At 45.2% G+C, this 17,869-nt stretch overlaps 1 protein-coding gene across 1 annotated transcript in view; it reads left to right on the forward strand.

Moving 5' to 3' along the window:
* The window catches only part of PLB1 (phospholipase B1), a 138,549-nt gene that overhangs the window by 4,445 nt on the left and 116,235 nt on the right, over window positions 1-17,869 (forward strand). Inside the window, exons 2-7 of the mRNA XM_017545647.2 lie at window positions 5,516-5,577; window positions 7,168-7,240; window positions 8,385-8,443; window positions 13,490-13,536; window positions 14,071-14,114; window positions 17,749-17,839. Coding sequence (XP_017401136.2) covers window positions 5,516-5,577; window positions 7,168-7,240; window positions 8,385-8,443; window positions 13,490-13,536; window positions 14,071-14,114; window positions 17,749-17,839 — 376 coding nt within the window. The remainder of the gene's footprint in view (window positions 1-5,515; window positions 5,578-7,167; window positions 7,241-8,384; window positions 8,444-13,489; window positions 13,537-14,070; window positions 14,115-17,748; window positions 17,840-17,869) is intronic.

Genomic DNA, 17,869 nt, shown 5'->3' on the forward strand with positions numbered 1-17,869 from the left:
GTTACTCCACTGCCCTTTGGTTTCAGATGAAAAGTCAGTCTGATCATAATATTGGTCTCCTGTACTTGAGTTTTCCTCCTCCTGTTTTCAAATTATTTTCTCTGGTTTTAGAACTACATTATAGTTGATGTGTCTAAGTAAGATTCTCCGTACTTATCCTACTCAACATGCTTTCAGCTTGTTGGATCTGTGGTTTAATATTTTTTCATCAAATGTGGGAGGTTTGGGAAGTTTTTAGCCATTTTATTTTATTTTATTTTATTTTTGAAACAGAGTTTCACTCTGTTGCCCAGGCTGGAGTGCAGTGATAAAATCTCTGCTCACTGCAATCTCAGCCTCCCGGGTTCAAGCAATTCTCCTGTCTCAGCCTCCAAAGTAGGTGGGATTAGAGGTGCCCACCACCACGCCTAGCTAATTTTTCTTGTTGTGGTTGTTGGTTTTGTTTGTTTGTTTGTTTAGTAGAGATGAGGTTTCACCATGTTGGCCAGGCTGGCCTCGAACTCCTTACCTCAGGTGATCCACCTGCCTCAGCCTTGCCTTTTCATCTTTAAATCATTTTCTGCTCCCCCCTGCCCCATATCTCTCTCTTCTTTTTCTGGGGCTCATATTACATGTATGTTTGTATGTTTGACACTGTCCACTGATCTGTGAGCTTCTGTTTTTCTTCACTGTCTTTTCCTTTGTATTTTTTAGAAATATACTTACTATCTTTAAGTTTACTGATCTTCTATTCTGTCATCTCAAGCCTGCTACTGAGCCCACCTAGTGAATCTTTTGTTTCAGTTATTATACTTCTCAACTCTAGAATTTCCATTTTGTATCACTTCTATTTGTTGTCATTGTCTTCATGTTTTTATTTAATTCTTCACATACACATAATGGCTGCTTTGAAGACTTTGCCTGTGAAATCCAGCATCTGTGTCATCTCAGTTAGTTTTCATTGATTGCCTTTTTCTTCATCTGGACTCATGTTTCAACGTCAAAGCATGCCTAGTAAATTTTGTTTGAAGACTAGACATGTTTGATTAAATGTAGCAATTCTGGATTCTGTTTTATTTTCCTGAGGGTCATCAGTTTGTTTTTTAATAACTTGTCTGGATTTAAATTGTGGAATCTGTCTCTCTTGTTGTGTGCAGCTAGCCACTGATGTTTTTGCTCAGTCAGTCTCTCTCTCTCTCTCTCTCTCTCTCTCTCTCTCTCTCTCCCTCCCTCTCTCTCTCTCTCTCTCTCTGTCCTCTCTTTCATGCTTGGCATCCTAGGAGTCACCCCTGAGTCTGCATGATTTACTGGTCAGTCAATGATTTGGACAGAGGTTGTGCTCAAATACCTTGAGACCATAAGGTTCTGTTGCTTCCTGTGTGTGTAGGTTAGAGAATGAGCACAAAGTGGTAGCCAATTCGTAAGTCTCTCTTGGTTTTAGATTTATATGCAGCTCTTTTAGTCTTCCTGGCACATATGTCAATTTCCAGTTACTTGGGGATATGTGAGGAGCACATCTCAGTACTTCTTATTTTCTAGATTGCCTGATTAAATTTCTCATTGGACCACCTCTTGCTCTAACTGGGTATAAAACATAGAGCTAGCAAAATTGTGAATTTCCTTCATTTATTTCCATGTTAGTCTACTGCTTTTTGCTAATCTGTTGTGTTTTTAAATTTTCTCTTGGCTTTGGTTTATTTAGTGTTGTCTCCTGATAATTTTTTAATGGAAAGCTAGGCATTGTATATAAAATATTAGATAATTTTCATGCTCTTGCTAGTAGTATTTTCATAAAGGTTTTCCTTTTGCTTTTGGCAGGCAGGCAGGTAGGAACAGATCACTTTTATCTAATCAGGAATCAAACTGATTCAAGTCTGGTCTTTAGACTTTCACAGATCAGCTCCTTTCCAGTTTATCCCTACTCCAAAGGTCTTACTGTTTTAAGTACCACTTGAAAGCCTGGGATATTCATGAGGGTCCCTCCTCCTCAATGGGTGCTGAACTCAATGTTTTCCCTCAGTTTCATTACACTGCTTGAAGCTCTGTGGTATCTTAACCCCTCGGCTGCTGATTTCTGTTGCTCATGATTTGACAAATGCTTCAAGGGTAAAATAGCAAATGCTGGGCCTAGTCTCTGCACATATTTTCTCTTTGGGGTTCTGATTCCTCAAATTTTTGCTTTTATAATTCTCAACACACACACACACACACACACAGAAAGAGGATGTGGGAGTGCATAACAGAATGCAAGAGCGTAGCAGAAAAAGATAAAAGACCCAGAAGATTCCATAACAGTTGCAGGAAAAGATGTGGGATCCATATGTTGTCTTCAGAAACATCCTCTTTTGAGCCCCCCTTAAAACTTTAAATCCCGGAGTCAGCAGTAAACTCTGGACCCAGCCCCAACCCTCTAAACAATATTTAAAACTTTTGCTGCTATAAAATTATACCAATGATGCCATCTATTTTCCTGGATTGTTTTGATAATGAAATGAGAGCGTCTTTCATCATAATTAACATATCTCAACATACACTCTGTACAGACATTGGGTTAGAGCTTCTGTTTTAATTCATCTTTTTAAACTTTATAATAGAGTGCTGAGTATATTAGCTGTCATAAAAATTTTTTTTAGAATACTACTATTTAAAGAAGAGGCCCAAAACCTTTTGAAGAGTGATTTTCTTTTAATTAAAAAATTGTTGTTGCAGCGCCATTTGTTGAAAAGACTGTCTTTTCTCTGTAATAGTGCCTTTGGTCCTTAGTCACAGATCTGTTGACTGTTTATGTGGGTTTATTTCTGGTCTCTCTATTCTGTCTCCTTGATATAGTTGTTTATTCTTTTGTCAGTCACACTGTCTTGATCACAGTAGCATTAGAGTCAATTCTGAAGTTGGATAATATCAGCCTTCTAACTTTGTTCTTCAATATCATGTTGGCTCTTCTGGGTCGTCTGCCTCTTCATATAAATTTTAGAATCAGTTTCCTGATACGCACAAAGGTTTCTACATTTTTTAATGGTTGCAAAAAATAAAAAGAAGAATATTTTGTGATGCATGAAAATTATGTGGAATTCAAACTTCAGTCACCCTAAAGTTAATTTGTTTACGTATTGTTCATGGCTGCATTCACACTGCAACAGCAGTTGAGCAGTTTCAGTAGAGACTATATGGGGAGTGAAATCTAAAATATTGACTCTCTGGCCCTTTGCAGAAAAAGTCTACGGCCCTGGTCTAGACCTTGGACATGTGGCTTACACTTGTTGGTTAGAAGCGTGGCTTGTGGAGTAGGATGAGCCACGCTGCCTGTTTACAAACCCCACTGTTATCATTTGCTGGCAATGCCACCTTTTTTTATTTTTATTTTTTATTTGTTAGAGATGGGTTCTCATTATGTTGCCCAGGCTGGTCTCAAACTCCTGAGCTCAAGCAATCCTTCCATCTCCACTTCTCAAAGTGCTGGGATTACAGGCATGAGCCACCACGCCTTGCCACCTTTAAAACGCCACTTAACCTTTTTGAGCCTCAGTTTTCCATCTGTAAAGTGGGGATGATGGTATATTTCTCATAAAGTTGTCATGAGAATGAAATGAATTAGTTCACATAAGTGCTTAGAACCGTGCCTGGCACATAGAAGCTGCATTTGTGTTGGCTACCATTTACATTTCTATCCTGGCTTAGAAAGAAAATCACCAAAATAGTCTTAAATCTCCGCCCTGCTAACTCCTCTATCCCACTCCCCCTGGAGTGACGATCATCTTAAATTACTCCTTGAAATCATCTCTTCAAAGACTGGTCACAGCTCCCTGTTGCTCACGGACTAGCCTGGCATTTGTGGCCCCCAGCCCAGCCACCATCTGTCTATGCAGCCTGTGCAGCCTCTTCCCCGCTGCCCACCACTTCCCTGGCCTCCAGTTACAAACCCCTGCTCCGGCTTTTTCCAGGGCTTTGTGTTTTTCCGTGCCTCTATGCCTTCCCATCCTGTGGCCCTTTCTGCCCAGAAAGCTTGCTTCTGGGAATTTCAAGGGGACCACTGAGATCTGGGGGCAGGTTCCAGTCAGCATTCCTTGTGCAAGTGCTAAGGTGGAAATCAGTGCCTGATCTCACAGTGGGCACAAAATGGAAATATACCGTCGCTCCTCATGAAGCTCTAGATAAATTATTTTCAGGGTCAAAAAGTAAAGCTGCAGAAGAAGGCTGTGGTGGAAAAGAGATCAAGCCCTCTTGCCCAAGCCGGGCTTCCTTTTGGCATTGCTAATGTTGTTTGTGGTTCTTGTATAGCATGCTCTTATAAGGAGTTAGTCAGGGGCCTTACTAACATTAATGATATCAGTATCATTAATGTATCACCTACCTATTAAAACAAGCATCAGAATTACATAACAACCTTAAAAATGCTCATGATACGTCAAAGGAAGTTTGCAGGATACAAATTTGCATGCACACAGATTATAACTGAATAAAACGTGTCTGCTCATGGTCATGAAAAAATGAGCAAACAAAATCACTTGTGATGTAAGAGTAGTAGCATTGTGGGTGTTTTTTTCCCCTTTTTAAACTTAAGGTGCTGTTAATTTTTAAATACTATAATTTGTGTTGTTAAAAAACATGGGATCAGGAGTTCAAGAACAGCCTGGCTAATGTGGTGAAACCTGTCTCTACTACAAAACCAAAAATTAGCTGCACGTGGTGGTGCATGCCTGTAATCCCAGCTACTCGGGAGGCTTAGGCAGGAGAATTGCCTATACCCAGGAGGCAGAGGTTGCAGTGAGCCGAGACCGTGTCACCATACTCCAGCCTGGGGAACAAGAGTGAAACTCTGTCTCAAAATTTAAAAAAAGAAAGAAAAAAAATGGGAAAACTTATCTATGTGTATGCTTAAAATTAACCTAATTTATTGGATGTCAATTATATTTTTAAAAAGTAAAAAATAAGTGTTTTTAAAGACTGGCCAAAAGTAAGCTGGGACAAGGACAGTGTCTTTGCCATCTCACTGCCTGCCTTTTCTTCCCCCTGTGCCTCACGTTCAGCAAGACCCCTAGAAACAGCTCCTGTCCAGGAACTGAGTACAGTCATGGCTGTTAGGAATCCTGTGATTAGCTCTTTTCCTAAGGTCACATCATCCTTCTGACTATTTTACAAGGTCCTTTGCCTTCCCTGCTTTGTCCTGGGTCTGCAGCAACAGTAACTATTTAACCGACATTACCTTCTTCGTGGGTTCTGCCCTTTGCTAAGGAGCCAGCAAAGCAATCTGTGGTAATGTGCTTGTGCATGAGAGAATATTATTGCTGACCCCTCCCAGATAACACTTCTGCTTTTTAACCTGGGGATTCTGCCCTTATGGGTTGTTCATGGAAGCACGATGTCCCAAACAATGGAGGGGATAGCCGGACAAATAGAATCTGGTCTTCCCTAACACAAGGGATAGTACTGAGCTGAGCACATAGATATGGCTGGCAGGAGGGGCATGAAAGCTACAAATTTTTGAGTGGGAGTAAATTCCAGCTAAATAACTTGAACTATTTTTGCTTTCTTTCAGGGATTCCCCAGATCCATACCTCTCCCAGCAAGAATACACTGGAAGGGCAGTCATGGCCAGAGGTGAGGGCTTTGCCTGGTGGGAGGTACGGTGGTGTGTGTGTGTGTGTGTGTGTGTGTGTGTGTGTGTGTGTGTGTGTGTGTGTGTGTTTTCCTTGTAGTGGGTAAACCCAAGTTTTGGTGCAAGTTGACAGGCCCCTTCCTGAGGCCTTGAGGGAATGGGCTGGATGAACTGCTTTCCTCATGGACAGCCGGACTGTCCGGCAGAGTGTGGTATCCTGGAATTTGGAGCCCATCATCCCTGCAGACTGAGTGTGCAGTTCCCAGAAGTGTCCAGAAGGAGTTATAAATGGGCTTGTTATCTCGGTGAACCTTGAAGCAGATGCTGGGAGTTATCTGAAGGAATCTGGGTGAGGTCTTCCCAGAACATCCATAAGATAAGGGCTGAGAGTAAATGCTGTGGTTTCTTACTGTAATCAGTACTTCAAGAGAAACTGTGTCTTCTTGTGATGTGAGATGTCCTCAGGCACCTCATTTACTGCATGTTTTCCCTATGGAAGTATTTCCCCCACTTCCACTCTCAATTTTGGGGGGAAAAGACACAGTCTGCCTTTCCAGAGCCTTCTATGTGATTCACAAAAGCAGAAGCTACTCTGGTCTCAGTACCAGCAGCTGAGGAGGTCCAGGTAGTCTTGAGGACCTGAGCACTGGTCACCAATCCTTCCTCTGTGCTCAGGACACTCTGATCTGGTAGGAACATGAGAGTCTCCCAGTTTCAAGTGTACCCAGTTTTTGGCAACAAATAAACATAATGTGTCATATACTTAGTTTTGTATAAGTTATCAAATTAAAAGATGGAAAGTAGGTAAATATAACATGGAATATGAAATAAATGTAGCATGAGATTATTTTTTCTTGCTTTAGTCTAGGTATCCTGGGCCTTTCTTAATAACTTATTTTCACTGGTAAAATATGCACAAACAAAAGTTATTTTAACCACATCTGAGTGCACAATTCGGTAGCATTAAGTACATTTACATTACTGTGCAACCATTACCATCATCCATTTCTAGAACTTTCTTTTTTTTTTTTTTTTTGGACAGAGTCTTGCTCTGTTGCCCAGGCTGGAGGGCAGTGGCATGATCTCAGCTCACTGCAACCTCTCCTTCCTGGGTTCAAGCAATTCTTGTGCCTCAGCATCCCGTGTAACTGGGATTACAGGCACGTACCGCCATGCCTGGCTAATTTTTGTATTTTTAGTAGAGATGAGGTTTTGCCATGTTAGCCAGGCTGGTCTCAAACTCCTGATCTCAAGTGATCTCCTATCTCAGCCTCCCAAAGTGTTGGGATTATAGGCGTGAGCCACCGTGTCCAGCCCCATTTCTAGAACTTTCTCATTCTTCTTCATCTTTCCTCTCTCTCTACTTCACTGTTCTGAGGCATTCTTGCACGCCACCTGTTAAAGTCATTGTCAATAGACTTATGTCCCCTTTTATTAGATGAATTGGGTATGGGGTTAGGAGAACATGACTATGGACAATTGTTGTTTCTAGATTTTGAGACTAGATAGAACATGATCATTTCTACACCAAGTTTTCAGGACCTGCAATATTTCTATACATGGCAGCTGATGTTTCTGATGTTTGGTTTCAGTTGCAGACCCTGAAGAATTTTCCATTCCCGTGCAACCCAAATAATTTAGGAGTGAATGTGCCTTCTAAATCAGGTATGTGACCCTTGGCCATGAGCGGGAAAAGCCTCTCTGAGGTAGCCAGCAGGCTCTAGCCCTATTCCTCTTGCACCTGTTGGCCATACAATTTCCCCTCTTCCTTATCCTCAATCCCTCAGTGTGACAGATGACTTCACAGTCATCTGTCATAATTCCACAGTGGCTTGCTTGGGTGAGGTTGATCTCCAAAATCTTGCCGCCCAGTGGATGGATGGTGTTGTGGGAACTGTGAGTTAGAGCCTGGCCACCAGGTGGCTTCCCTATTCCTGTAATGTAGCACAACAGCAGCTCACGACCTTTTTCCCTACAATGGGCTGGGTTTGTCTAAAGACCCAGATGCTATGAATTCTCTTGAGTGGGCCTTCTTCCCTGGCTTTATCATATTGAAAGGCTGCACTACAGACCATACTTAATAGATTTATAGTTGTAATATTCTACTTTGACTGGGGTTTCCAGTTAAGCATGCTGTTTTTACTGCTATATAAGGACTTTAGGTTGAAAAAGAAATTGATGCCCTTTTCAGGAAATGTCTTCTTTAGGTGGCTTACATTTAAATGCTCTGTAACATGACCAGGGAGTATGATCAGTGATTTCTAGAGAGACTTTGTTGCTAAAAATGCCAGTGAGCCAAGGTCCAGGTGACTTCCTTGCATGGCATTTACAGACAGCTTGCATCAGATATGGAGGTGTGTTCACAGGCTTTGAATGCTATTCTCTGGCAATCTTCAAGCTAAAGTGATCCTTTTGGTATCCAGGTGGTTTTAATCTTAATGTGATGTCCTCTTATTAATGGTGGCCCAGAAATGCAAGGCTCTGGGACAGAAGGAAGTGAGAGGCAAAATGGGGTCCAGGATAGGGGGAAAATGAGGGCCATGAGTGACCTTCCACCGGTCACCTGTTTAGACACCCCAAGTCCAGTTAACAGTGTGGCTCCCAGAGGGGAGACAGCATCTTTCACACAGGATTCCTAGGGTTCCCAGGCACTGCGTGGTCTTTGATATTATACTCTGTGGCCAATAGACTGGACCGCCACAGCTTTCCGGGGACTGTGGAATGCGGTGTCCTCTCCCATATGGCATCCTTGGCTGACATCATGGGGAATGTAGATCTGACCTTCCTATATGGGTTCTTGTCTCCACAGTTCACTCTCTGAAGCCTCCTGATATTAAATTTGTGGCAGCCATTGGCAATCTGGAAATTGTGAGTATTTGAAGTAGCTTGGAGTAGGAGACAGAGTTTGGTACTGATGATCCTCTGAATGGGCTCCTGGTAATTGGGCAGAATGTTTCATTTGGGCGAGAATATTATATGAACTGGATACATCCAGGAGATTGAATCTTTTTATTTTTTTAAATCGAATGCCTCTCTACATCAAGGTGAAGAAACTTTTGGAGTTTCTCATTAATAAACTAAATCTACTAATTAACTCAAAGATTACAGAAAATTTTAAAAGTAATCTTTCAAACTTTATAAGATAAAACAATTTTCTTACCTGCTTTGTAAATCTTTAAAAATACACCAATCTTTGTAAACTTTTTAAATTTTGTTTGCAATTGTGGTAAATACATATAACACAAAATTTACCATCTTTGAGGGTATAGTTCACTAGTGTTAAGTATATTCACATCATTGTGCAGCCGACCTCCAGAGTTTTTTCATTTTGCGAAACTAAAACACTCCACCCATGAAATAACATCTCATTCTCCTCTTCTGTTAGTCCCTGGCAACTACCATACTACTTTCTCTCTCTCTATTTTGGTAACTCTAGGACCTTATATAAGTGAAATTGGCTGGGCGTGATGGCTCACGCCAGTAATCCCAGCACTTTGGGAGGCCAAAGTGGGCAGCTCACCTAAGGTCGGGAGTTCAAGACCAGCCTGGCCAACATGGTGAAACCCCATCTCTACTAAAAATATAAAAAAATTTAGCTGGTATGGTGGTGGGTGCCTGTAATTCCAGCTACTCAGGTGGCTGAGGCAGGAGAATTACTTGAACCCGAGAGGAGGAGGTTGTAGTGAGCTGAGATCATGCCATTGTACTCCAGCCTGGGCGACAGAGTGAGACTCAAAAACAATAATAAATAAAATCATATACTTATGTTTCATGTAAGTGAACTCATACAGTATTTGTCTTTTTGTGACTGGCTTCACTCAGCATAATGTCCTTGGAGTGCATCCATTGCCAGATTTCCCTTCCTTTCTTAAGGATGAATGACATTTCCTTGTATATCTATATCAGATTTCCTTTATTCCGCCATCTGTCAGTGGACACTTGGGTTGCTTAACCTTCTGGCTATTGCAAGCAATGCTGCTATGAATGAACCTGGGTGTACAAATATCGTTTAAGTCCCAGCTTCCATTTCTTTTGGGTATATACACCCAGATGTGGGATTGCTGGATCATATAATAATTCTGTTATTTAAACTTTTTGAGAAATTGCCATACTGTTTTCCACAGTGACTACACTATTTTACATTCCCACCAACAGTGCACAAGAATTCTTATTTCTCCACATCCTCACCAATGCCTGTTTTCTGGGGTGGGTCAGTTGGTTGGTTGTTAATAGTAGGCATCCTAACGGGTATGAGGTGATGTCTCATGGTGGTTTTGATTTGCATTTCCCTGATGATTAGTATATTAAGTGTCTTTTCATACATTTGTTGTTAATAAATCCTAAGTGGTATATGTTATATGGTCAAATAAGGGAGAAAGAAAGACAAAAAGAGAAAGGGATCTGGAGAGAAGGTTGGAGAGCAGAGGAGAATGTCGGCATTTCCCCACAGCCCTCCTCCTTGTCTTAGCTAAGCTCCGCAGCCTTGCTGTCCCCAGTTGCACCAGCCCAGCTGGACAGAGTGCTTCTTTATCAGTCTCCACTCTGCCCAGAGCCTGACCACGCCTCCCATACCCTGACAAACAGGACACTCTCCTCACTCCCCCAGAGTCTACCTCCCAACACCACCTCCCAGAATTCCTCAGCCCCTCCCCTCGTAGCTGCAAGCCCCAGCTCACCACGCCATGCACGATGCCAGTGCACTAACGTCCTCAGACCCTGGACCTGTCTTCCACCATCTTCTCTTCTTAACCAGTTTCTACCTCTCTGGAACTTGTCCTGGACTCCCTGCCTAGACAGTGTTGGCCCCGCCATATCTATCAATGCCACCTCTGCTAGAACCTTACCCTGATCACAGTTGTAAGTGGGGGAAATGGGCATAGCAGGAAGAAGAATGAGGAGGTGACGGTGTGTCAAGGTAGAGACTGAGCCTTAGGAAACCAACCATGGGCCCCCTGAAAGCAGGCAGAGCTCCCCACCCACATTCTCTTTTGTCTATGCTGGTGGTCTTTAAATTGCACTTGTGACTGTGCGTGTTGGTCAGGGTAAGGGTGGAGGGTTACCCTTGACAAGAGAGGTGAAATCAGAGATGGAAATAAGTGAGAACAGAGTTTTTGTGTCCCAGATAGCAGACTGACGTTGCTACACCTGTGTGTCTGTGCACGCTGATACTGACATCCCGGAGTCCAGGATGTGGGACGTGCTGGCTCAGGAATCTTGGGTCCCTCTACCTGGGCAGGGAAATCTCCACCAAGCGTCGGGCCTCTAACTTTAAACCCATCAGCGACTTGTACCCCTTGGTCTCATCTCAGAAAGAACTCTTTATCCATGAATTATTCAGGGCTGACAGCTCCTGTTGCCACTCATTGCCCGCATCTCAGGAAGACGGCTCCATCAGGATGATCTCCCAGCCCCAGAATCATAGTCTGCATGCTGGCAGGTGCCTCAACCTTCAGGGTAAATCCTGAAAGCACCGTTCCTTGCAAGCCCCCTTCCTCTGTCCTGAGAGACAGATGGCCATCATGAACTTACCTGGGATGTGTATTTTAAAAGCCAGACCAGGGCAAAAGAATGGAAGACAGTGAATTTAAAAAGAAAAAAGTCCATAGTGCTGATACTTCTGCCTTGAGTGCCTGGAGCCTTTTGTAACGAAGGTACAAGACTTCTTTGGGACTACAACTAGCTTTTGTTTAATTGCTATAGATTACAGCCAAGTACCCCCTTTTCCTGGTAGAACTTCAAAAGTCAGTTATGTAAGTGTTTTTAGAAGTTATGCAAATAACTTGTTGATACACGTTCAATGTAAGAAAAAACAGATGTATGCACAATAGAAGACCCTGTTCACGTCGTTTATTCCTCTGCCTCAACAAACACACACGTACACACACATATACATTCTCACTCATTCTTCAATGTACTGTACAGCAATACATAGGGACACACGGTATATATAAAACCTAAATGGGATCACACTACAATATCCTATCTGCAAGGTTTTTTTTTTTTTTTTTCTAACTTAGTGTCATAGACAATTTTCCTTGCCAAGGAGGTTACAATTCACTCTATAAAATTTCTTGAGGGCAGAGCCTGTGTCTTATTTAGCTTTGCAGCCCCAGAGTCACAGTAACTGCCACAAGGCAGGCATTCAGCAAATGAAGAGTGTGGAGGGAAAGTGGCTTGCAGTGGGTACAATGGGGACGTGGGAGTTGGCTGGGTTAGCCGCAGCCTTCCCTTTCTGTGGCTGCCCTCGGAGCTCTTCCCCCACCCCTTCTCCTGGCCTGGTTCCTCTTATTCTCTCCTCTTTCCTCCCAGCATCTCTCTTTACCACCCTCTCCTCCGATCAAGTTCATTTGGGAGGGGGGAGATCTATCAGTTAATGAATTACCACAAGCAAATCGGTGGTCCTAACTGATGCTTTGTCTTTCATTGAATCAGCTGCCAACATTGAAATCAGACTTCAGATGTTCACATTTCCAGTTCCTCTTGAAAAATGACTCTTGGAGGTGCTCCATGTGCTTGGGCCCAGGCTGTCCAATTTGCCATAGGCCTAGGAGGCCTGCTCCCCCCATTACCTAACCTGTCGGGCATCTTTTAAAGTAATCCCTGACTTGCATCTTAGTGTGATTTTTTGTTTGTCTCCCTGGGAGATTTAGCTTCTCTCTTATTGAGGAGCAAAGGATGCTGTCTCTAATTAGTGGGATTTCCCAGTCCACCTGTCCTACCTGGAGAGCTGCAGAGATGTGACCCAGGTCTACAGGCGGGTGCCGGTTGTGGCAGGGTGGTCAGGACAGACGGGCCCTTTAAAGGGAAATGGTGCAGGCTGGAGTGGGTGATGTGGCATAGCTGTCTGCCTGTCGCCACCACACCCGGAGATGCTGTCTTCTAGGAATTTTGAGAGATAAAATTGACATCAGAAACTGAGAAAATAATACAACCAAGGAGAGCTAAGATTTGCTGAATATTTTATACGTTCTGGGCATGATTCCAAGCTTTCTGGGAGCTTGCAAAGGACATGATTCCCAGGCGAGTTACTGTGGTCTCAAATCTAGTCCTAGACTTAGGAACTTCAGCAGAGAGCTGATGTCCTGTGTTGCCCAGCAGTTTACCAAGGGCGAAACCAGAAACTTACCTTGTTCATCCCAAAAATATGGATTTAGCGTATATTTATCGAATACTTAAAACATGTCCAGGCACTGTTCTAGGTCCAAGGAACATAGTCAAGTTTAAAATGGACACACTCCTGCCTTCATGGCTCTCATGGTCTAGTCAGGGGAGAGAAACAACAAAATAAATTCTAGATTTTGGGGTGTCATAATAAAACAATCCTTTGTTTCTGCAGAGAAGGTTAGTATGACTTTAGGTGACATTCAAATCTAAGCCAAGGGAACCATTCCACACCTTCTGTCACTCCAAGGTCTGACAAACATGCTGCAGAGGAAGCCAAAGGTTTTCCTCCCTGCAGAAGGAGGCTTTGTCTTTCTCCACAGGTTCTATTTTTTGTTGTTTGTTTGTTTTTGAGACAGGGTCTCATTCTCTTGCCCAGACTGGAGTGCAGTGGTGCCATCTTGGCTCATTGCAACCTCTGCCTCCTGGGTTCAAGTGAATCTCTTGCCTCAGCCTCCCAAGTAGCTGGGATTATAGGCACATACCACACACCTGGCTAATTTTTGTATTTTTTTTTTAGTAGAGAGAGGGTTTTGTCATATCGGCAGGCTGGTCTCCAACTCCTGACCTCAAGGGATCCTCCAGCCTCAGCCTCCCAAAGTGCTGGGATTACAGGCGAGAGCCACCAACCCTGGCCTTGTAGGTTCCCTCTGATTGGCAGGAGTGGGAGTTCTGACAGGCAGCTTGGGGTCTCACTATAAGAGGTTCTGCCTCCTCCCCTGGCTGTGTGTTAACACTGAATATCTTTTCCAGCCTCCAGATCCAGACCCAGGGACTGGCGATCTGGAGAAGCAACAGTGGTAACTATCCTAAAACCACGGAGAGCAGAAAGGAGCCTGGAGATGCTCCTATCTAATCTCCTTGCTTTATTGATGGGAAACATTGGGGGCCAGGGAGGCTCAGTGCCTTGCTCAGGGCTGCCCTCTGAGAAGGTGGCAAAGAAGCTCCCAGAACCCAGCCTCCTGGTTCAAACTTCCCTGCGCCTGAGAATCCAGTGGGTCCTTGGGGTGAATGAGGAGAAGTGGCAAAGGCTAATAGATGGAGTTCTTGTTTCTCCCCACCAGGTCTCCTTGCCCTGCTCTTGGGGAACCATGCAGGGTTGGGGCCAATGAGAGTGGGTTGGAGGAGCAGAGAAGGGTCCAGAGAGAGCTGTTTTCCCCATTTTGGCTACTCCATGGCCGCTTGAGCTGTGCCTCTAACCCCAGGAAGAATAATCCCAGAACCAGAGCCAGGCTAGGCCAAAGACTGCTATGAAATAGACCACAGCCAAGGGGAAGGGCTGTCAGCAGGTGACAAATGCAGCCTGACGCTCACATGCCTGCTTCTACCTGCAGGACTGAAGAAAGGCCACAGCGTGTGTGTGTGGAAATCATGACAGGTGAGTTCTGGTTTTCATGGCCAGATTTCAGAGTGCCCCTCCCTCCCAACACAGCAGCATCCTCTTTCATAAGGAGAATGGACTTTAGCAGCCACTTTTTCACCGGAGCCCAGGAGAAAGGGAGGCTGTCCTAAGAGCACAGATGAGGAAGCCAGGATGTGAAAAGTCACATACCCTGAATGGAGGTGTGAGAAATGGATCCAGGGTCTCTGGGCAAAGAGAAGCCCTTGGGCATTGGGTTAAGATATGAGAACACAGGAGAGGGGTTAGGTACCAGCTGGAGTGGGTATCTGGGCCAGAGTCCTAAGGTTCCTGTACCCCCAGACCCAGGGCTAGACTTCATCTAGGGAAAATGTCCATGGTTCACTCCTCTCACCCAGGGAGAGGACCCAGCCGAATTTTCAGTCTTATTCTGTAATATCTCCCTTGCTTGTAAAAATACAAGACATCAATTGAGTTCAGGCAAATGAAATAAAAATAAATAAAAGTCAACTACAATCCTGCTATCTAGAGATAATTACTGTTAGCACTTTGGCCTTTTGATTTACAAATGTGCTTATGAATAAACCATCATAATTGAGTTTTTTTAAATTTAATATCGGGTTTCTTATAATTCTTTCAAGTCATCCTAAAGCTCCTTAACGGCAGCTGGCTCAGCTTGGTGTGATGTTAGTCTCCTATGCTTGGTGCTCATAAATCAGGAATAAGGGAAACCGCTTCACTGTGCATATTAGAGCAAGAGACGTAGCCTACAACGCAAGCACTCTGCTGAACTGATGCTCCTGGGAAGGAACGAACAAGTCGGGCAGCTAGTGCTGTCAATTCAGCCTGTGAATTTAAAGGAGGGGCCTGTGAACTGTTAGGTTCCCTGGAAAGCAGAGGGGTGAACAGGACGCTGGCCCTGCCTTCAGAACTCATGGTCCAGCAGGGAAGGTTGAGCCTGGTGGTTCAGCCCTCCCAGATCTGATTGACAGGTGAGAGGATGTTGGTGGCCAAAGCCATAGGCAGGAGGGTCCCCTTGGAGAGGATCAAAGGGCTCTGAAAGAGGAGGCCTGTTCTCAACTCCGTGGTATCACCCCTGTGCCTGGGCTTGGCTCTGTTGGTCTTTAAGTGGTAGGAAAAAAGAAGTGGGTGTTTGGGGGTGTCTGGGAAGATGGAATATGGTTTAGACCCTGAAGCCACACAGGCAGCTGCTGCTTTGCCTAATTTCTCAGTTTGTCTCAAGTTTTCCTGCCAATTTGCCCTATAACAAGACTGACTGCCCCTCTCTAAGCAGAGCGGCCAGGAAGCCCAGCAGGCGACAGGTGCCATAGAAAGCAAGTGTGAGGGCAGATCTCGCTTTTACTCCAGCCTACCCAATGGGGAAGGATGGAGGAGGGCAAACCGCAGCTGCAAGCTCGGCTGGGCGGCTGGACCAGCAGGAGGAGCAGGTCTTCCCCGAAGAAAGTGCTCTGGGGACATCCAGGCCTGAGCAGCGTGAGATGGGGCTGGCTCGGGCTCAGCCCGCCTGACCGTCAGTCTCAGAACTTTAGAGCCCTCCCGATCTTTGAGATCTCCAAACCTAGCCATGCTGTCACCCACCATGGCCATTTTGCAGGTGGGAAACCTGAGTGTCAGGGAGGTAAGTGGACTTTCCTGAGGCTATGTGTTCAGTAAGTAGCAGGGTCTCTGTGAACCCAGGTGGTCCAGCCCCATGGGCTGTGCCCTTTGTCCTCACCTCGCTGCTGCCAGGGAACTCAGAGACAGTGAGGATACCAAGTACACAGCAGACTTAAAACAAAATGACTGGCAAATTTATGTGAAAAGATCCAAGGTCGGCTGGGCGCAGTGGCTCACATCTGTAATCCCAGCACTTTGGGAGGCCCAGGCGGGAGAATCACGAGGTCAAGAGATGGAGACCATCCTGGCCAACATGGTGAAACCCCATCTCTACTAAAAATACAAAAAATAGCTGGGCGTGGTGGCACACGGCTGTAGTCCCAGCTACTTGGGAGGCTGAGGCAGGAGAATCACTTGAACCTGGAAGGTGGAGGTTGCAGTGAGCCGAGATTGCACCACTGCACTCCAGCCTGGGAGACAGAGCAAGACTGTCTTAAAAAAAGAAAAGAAAAGAAAAAAGATCCAAGATCGTGTTTGATCACAAAGCATGTATACAGGTACCTTTCATTCAGAAAGCAGTCTCTTTCAGACCTGTCACCAAATATTTGTGTTTTGTCACTGATCCTTACAGACCACCTTCAGATGAGGGCGCAATAGTGCCCCTCACCCATGCACGCATTCATGCTGTCCCTGTAAATCTGAACCCAGCCCAGAACTTTCCCCGCTTTCCCACCACAGGTGGAAATGGGTTTCTCTGCAAGCCATTCAGGGATTAGAGAATGAAGTTTGTTATTTTGGGGTAAGGATGGGGAAAATGGAATCACACGAGTTAGGAGGCTGCCCAAGATTGCAAAGCCAAGTGACCAGTCTCCTGACTTCCAGGCCCACCTGGAAGTCTCCCACCCCAGCCTGCCTGCTGCCTGCATAGTGTAAGCTTCCTTTACAGGGAGCATCTTTAAAGCCACTTTCTGGATCCTGCTCCCATGAAGCCCTGAGGCACTTCTGGATGGGGGCAAATGAAAAGGGAGTTGTGTGGAGGAGTGGAGACATCACCCCCCCCCCCCCGTGACACTCTCTCCCAGCTCTGCCCTGTTCGCTCTCTGGAGCAAGACACGACTTAACTACTCCTGACAGCACTATTTTTAGCGGTCCTCTGGCTGGCAGCTCTGGGACATGTTCTCTGTGTGCTCCCTGGAGGTTTCCCACCCTGCTGTCACTCTCAGGAGGAGGGAGTGGGGCTGGAAGGAAGCCTGAGTCCCTGTCCCAGTGTCACTTTCTCTAATGAGACAGTAGCACATGACAGTGAAAAGCCTTGGTGTTCCAGAACTCTGGTTCAAACCCCAGCAACCTAGTTAGCCGTGAGACCCTGGGCAGCTGGCCTGACTTTTCTCAGTCTCAGTTTCCCCTTCTCTGTCTTGGAGATAATATTGCCATGGGTTTGTTACTGAGGATGAAGTGAGAGAACACATGTAAAGCGCTTAGCACTGGGCCTGGCCTTGCACTTGGCAGATGTTCATTTTTAGCTCCTTCACTTCCAGGGGCGTGCTGCAGGGGTACAGATAACCTCACAGAGGCTATGGGGGTATCCTCATAGCCCCAGGCAGGGTGTGAGGAAGGACCATGCGTTGGAATAGGGACGGCCACCCTGGCAGCTCACCCTAGAGGAAGGGGGTCAGTCTTTTTTTTTTGAAATGGGGTCTTGCTGTATTGCCCAGGCTGTAGTGCAGTGGCAGAAACAGTTCACTACAGCCTTGACCTCCTGGGCTCAGGCGATCCTCCTGCCTCAGCCTCCCAAGTAGCTGTGACCACAAGTGAGCACCACCACACCCAGCAAATTTTTGTTTTCATAGAGACAGGGTTTCGCTGTGTTGCCCCGGCTGGTCTCAAACTCCTGGGCTCAAGTGATCCTCCTGCTTCAGCCTCCCAAGGTACTGAGATTATAGGAGAGCCTCCACTCCCGGCACTAGGTAGGTTAGTCTTCAGAGGTGACCGTCAGCTGGTGAAGGCCAGGGCCTCAAACCAGTTCTCTCTTTAGTCCTTTCAGACATCATCAGACATTTCAATCCTTCTGTTCCAATGCCCGTGTGCCCCACTGGGAAGAGAGTCATACCCCACGATGGTGCTAAGTAAGTCCCCTTTTTGTCTCTCTCTGGGGT

This window comes from Cebus imitator, unplaced genomic scaffold (assembly GCF_001604975.1).
Source record: "Cebus imitator isolate Cc_AM_T3 unplaced genomic scaffold, Cebus_imitator-1.0 Scaffold180, whole genome shotgun sequence".
In the NCBI taxonomy this organism is placed as follows: domain Eukaryota; kingdom Metazoa; phylum Chordata; class Mammalia; order Primates; family Cebidae; genus Cebus; species Cebus imitator.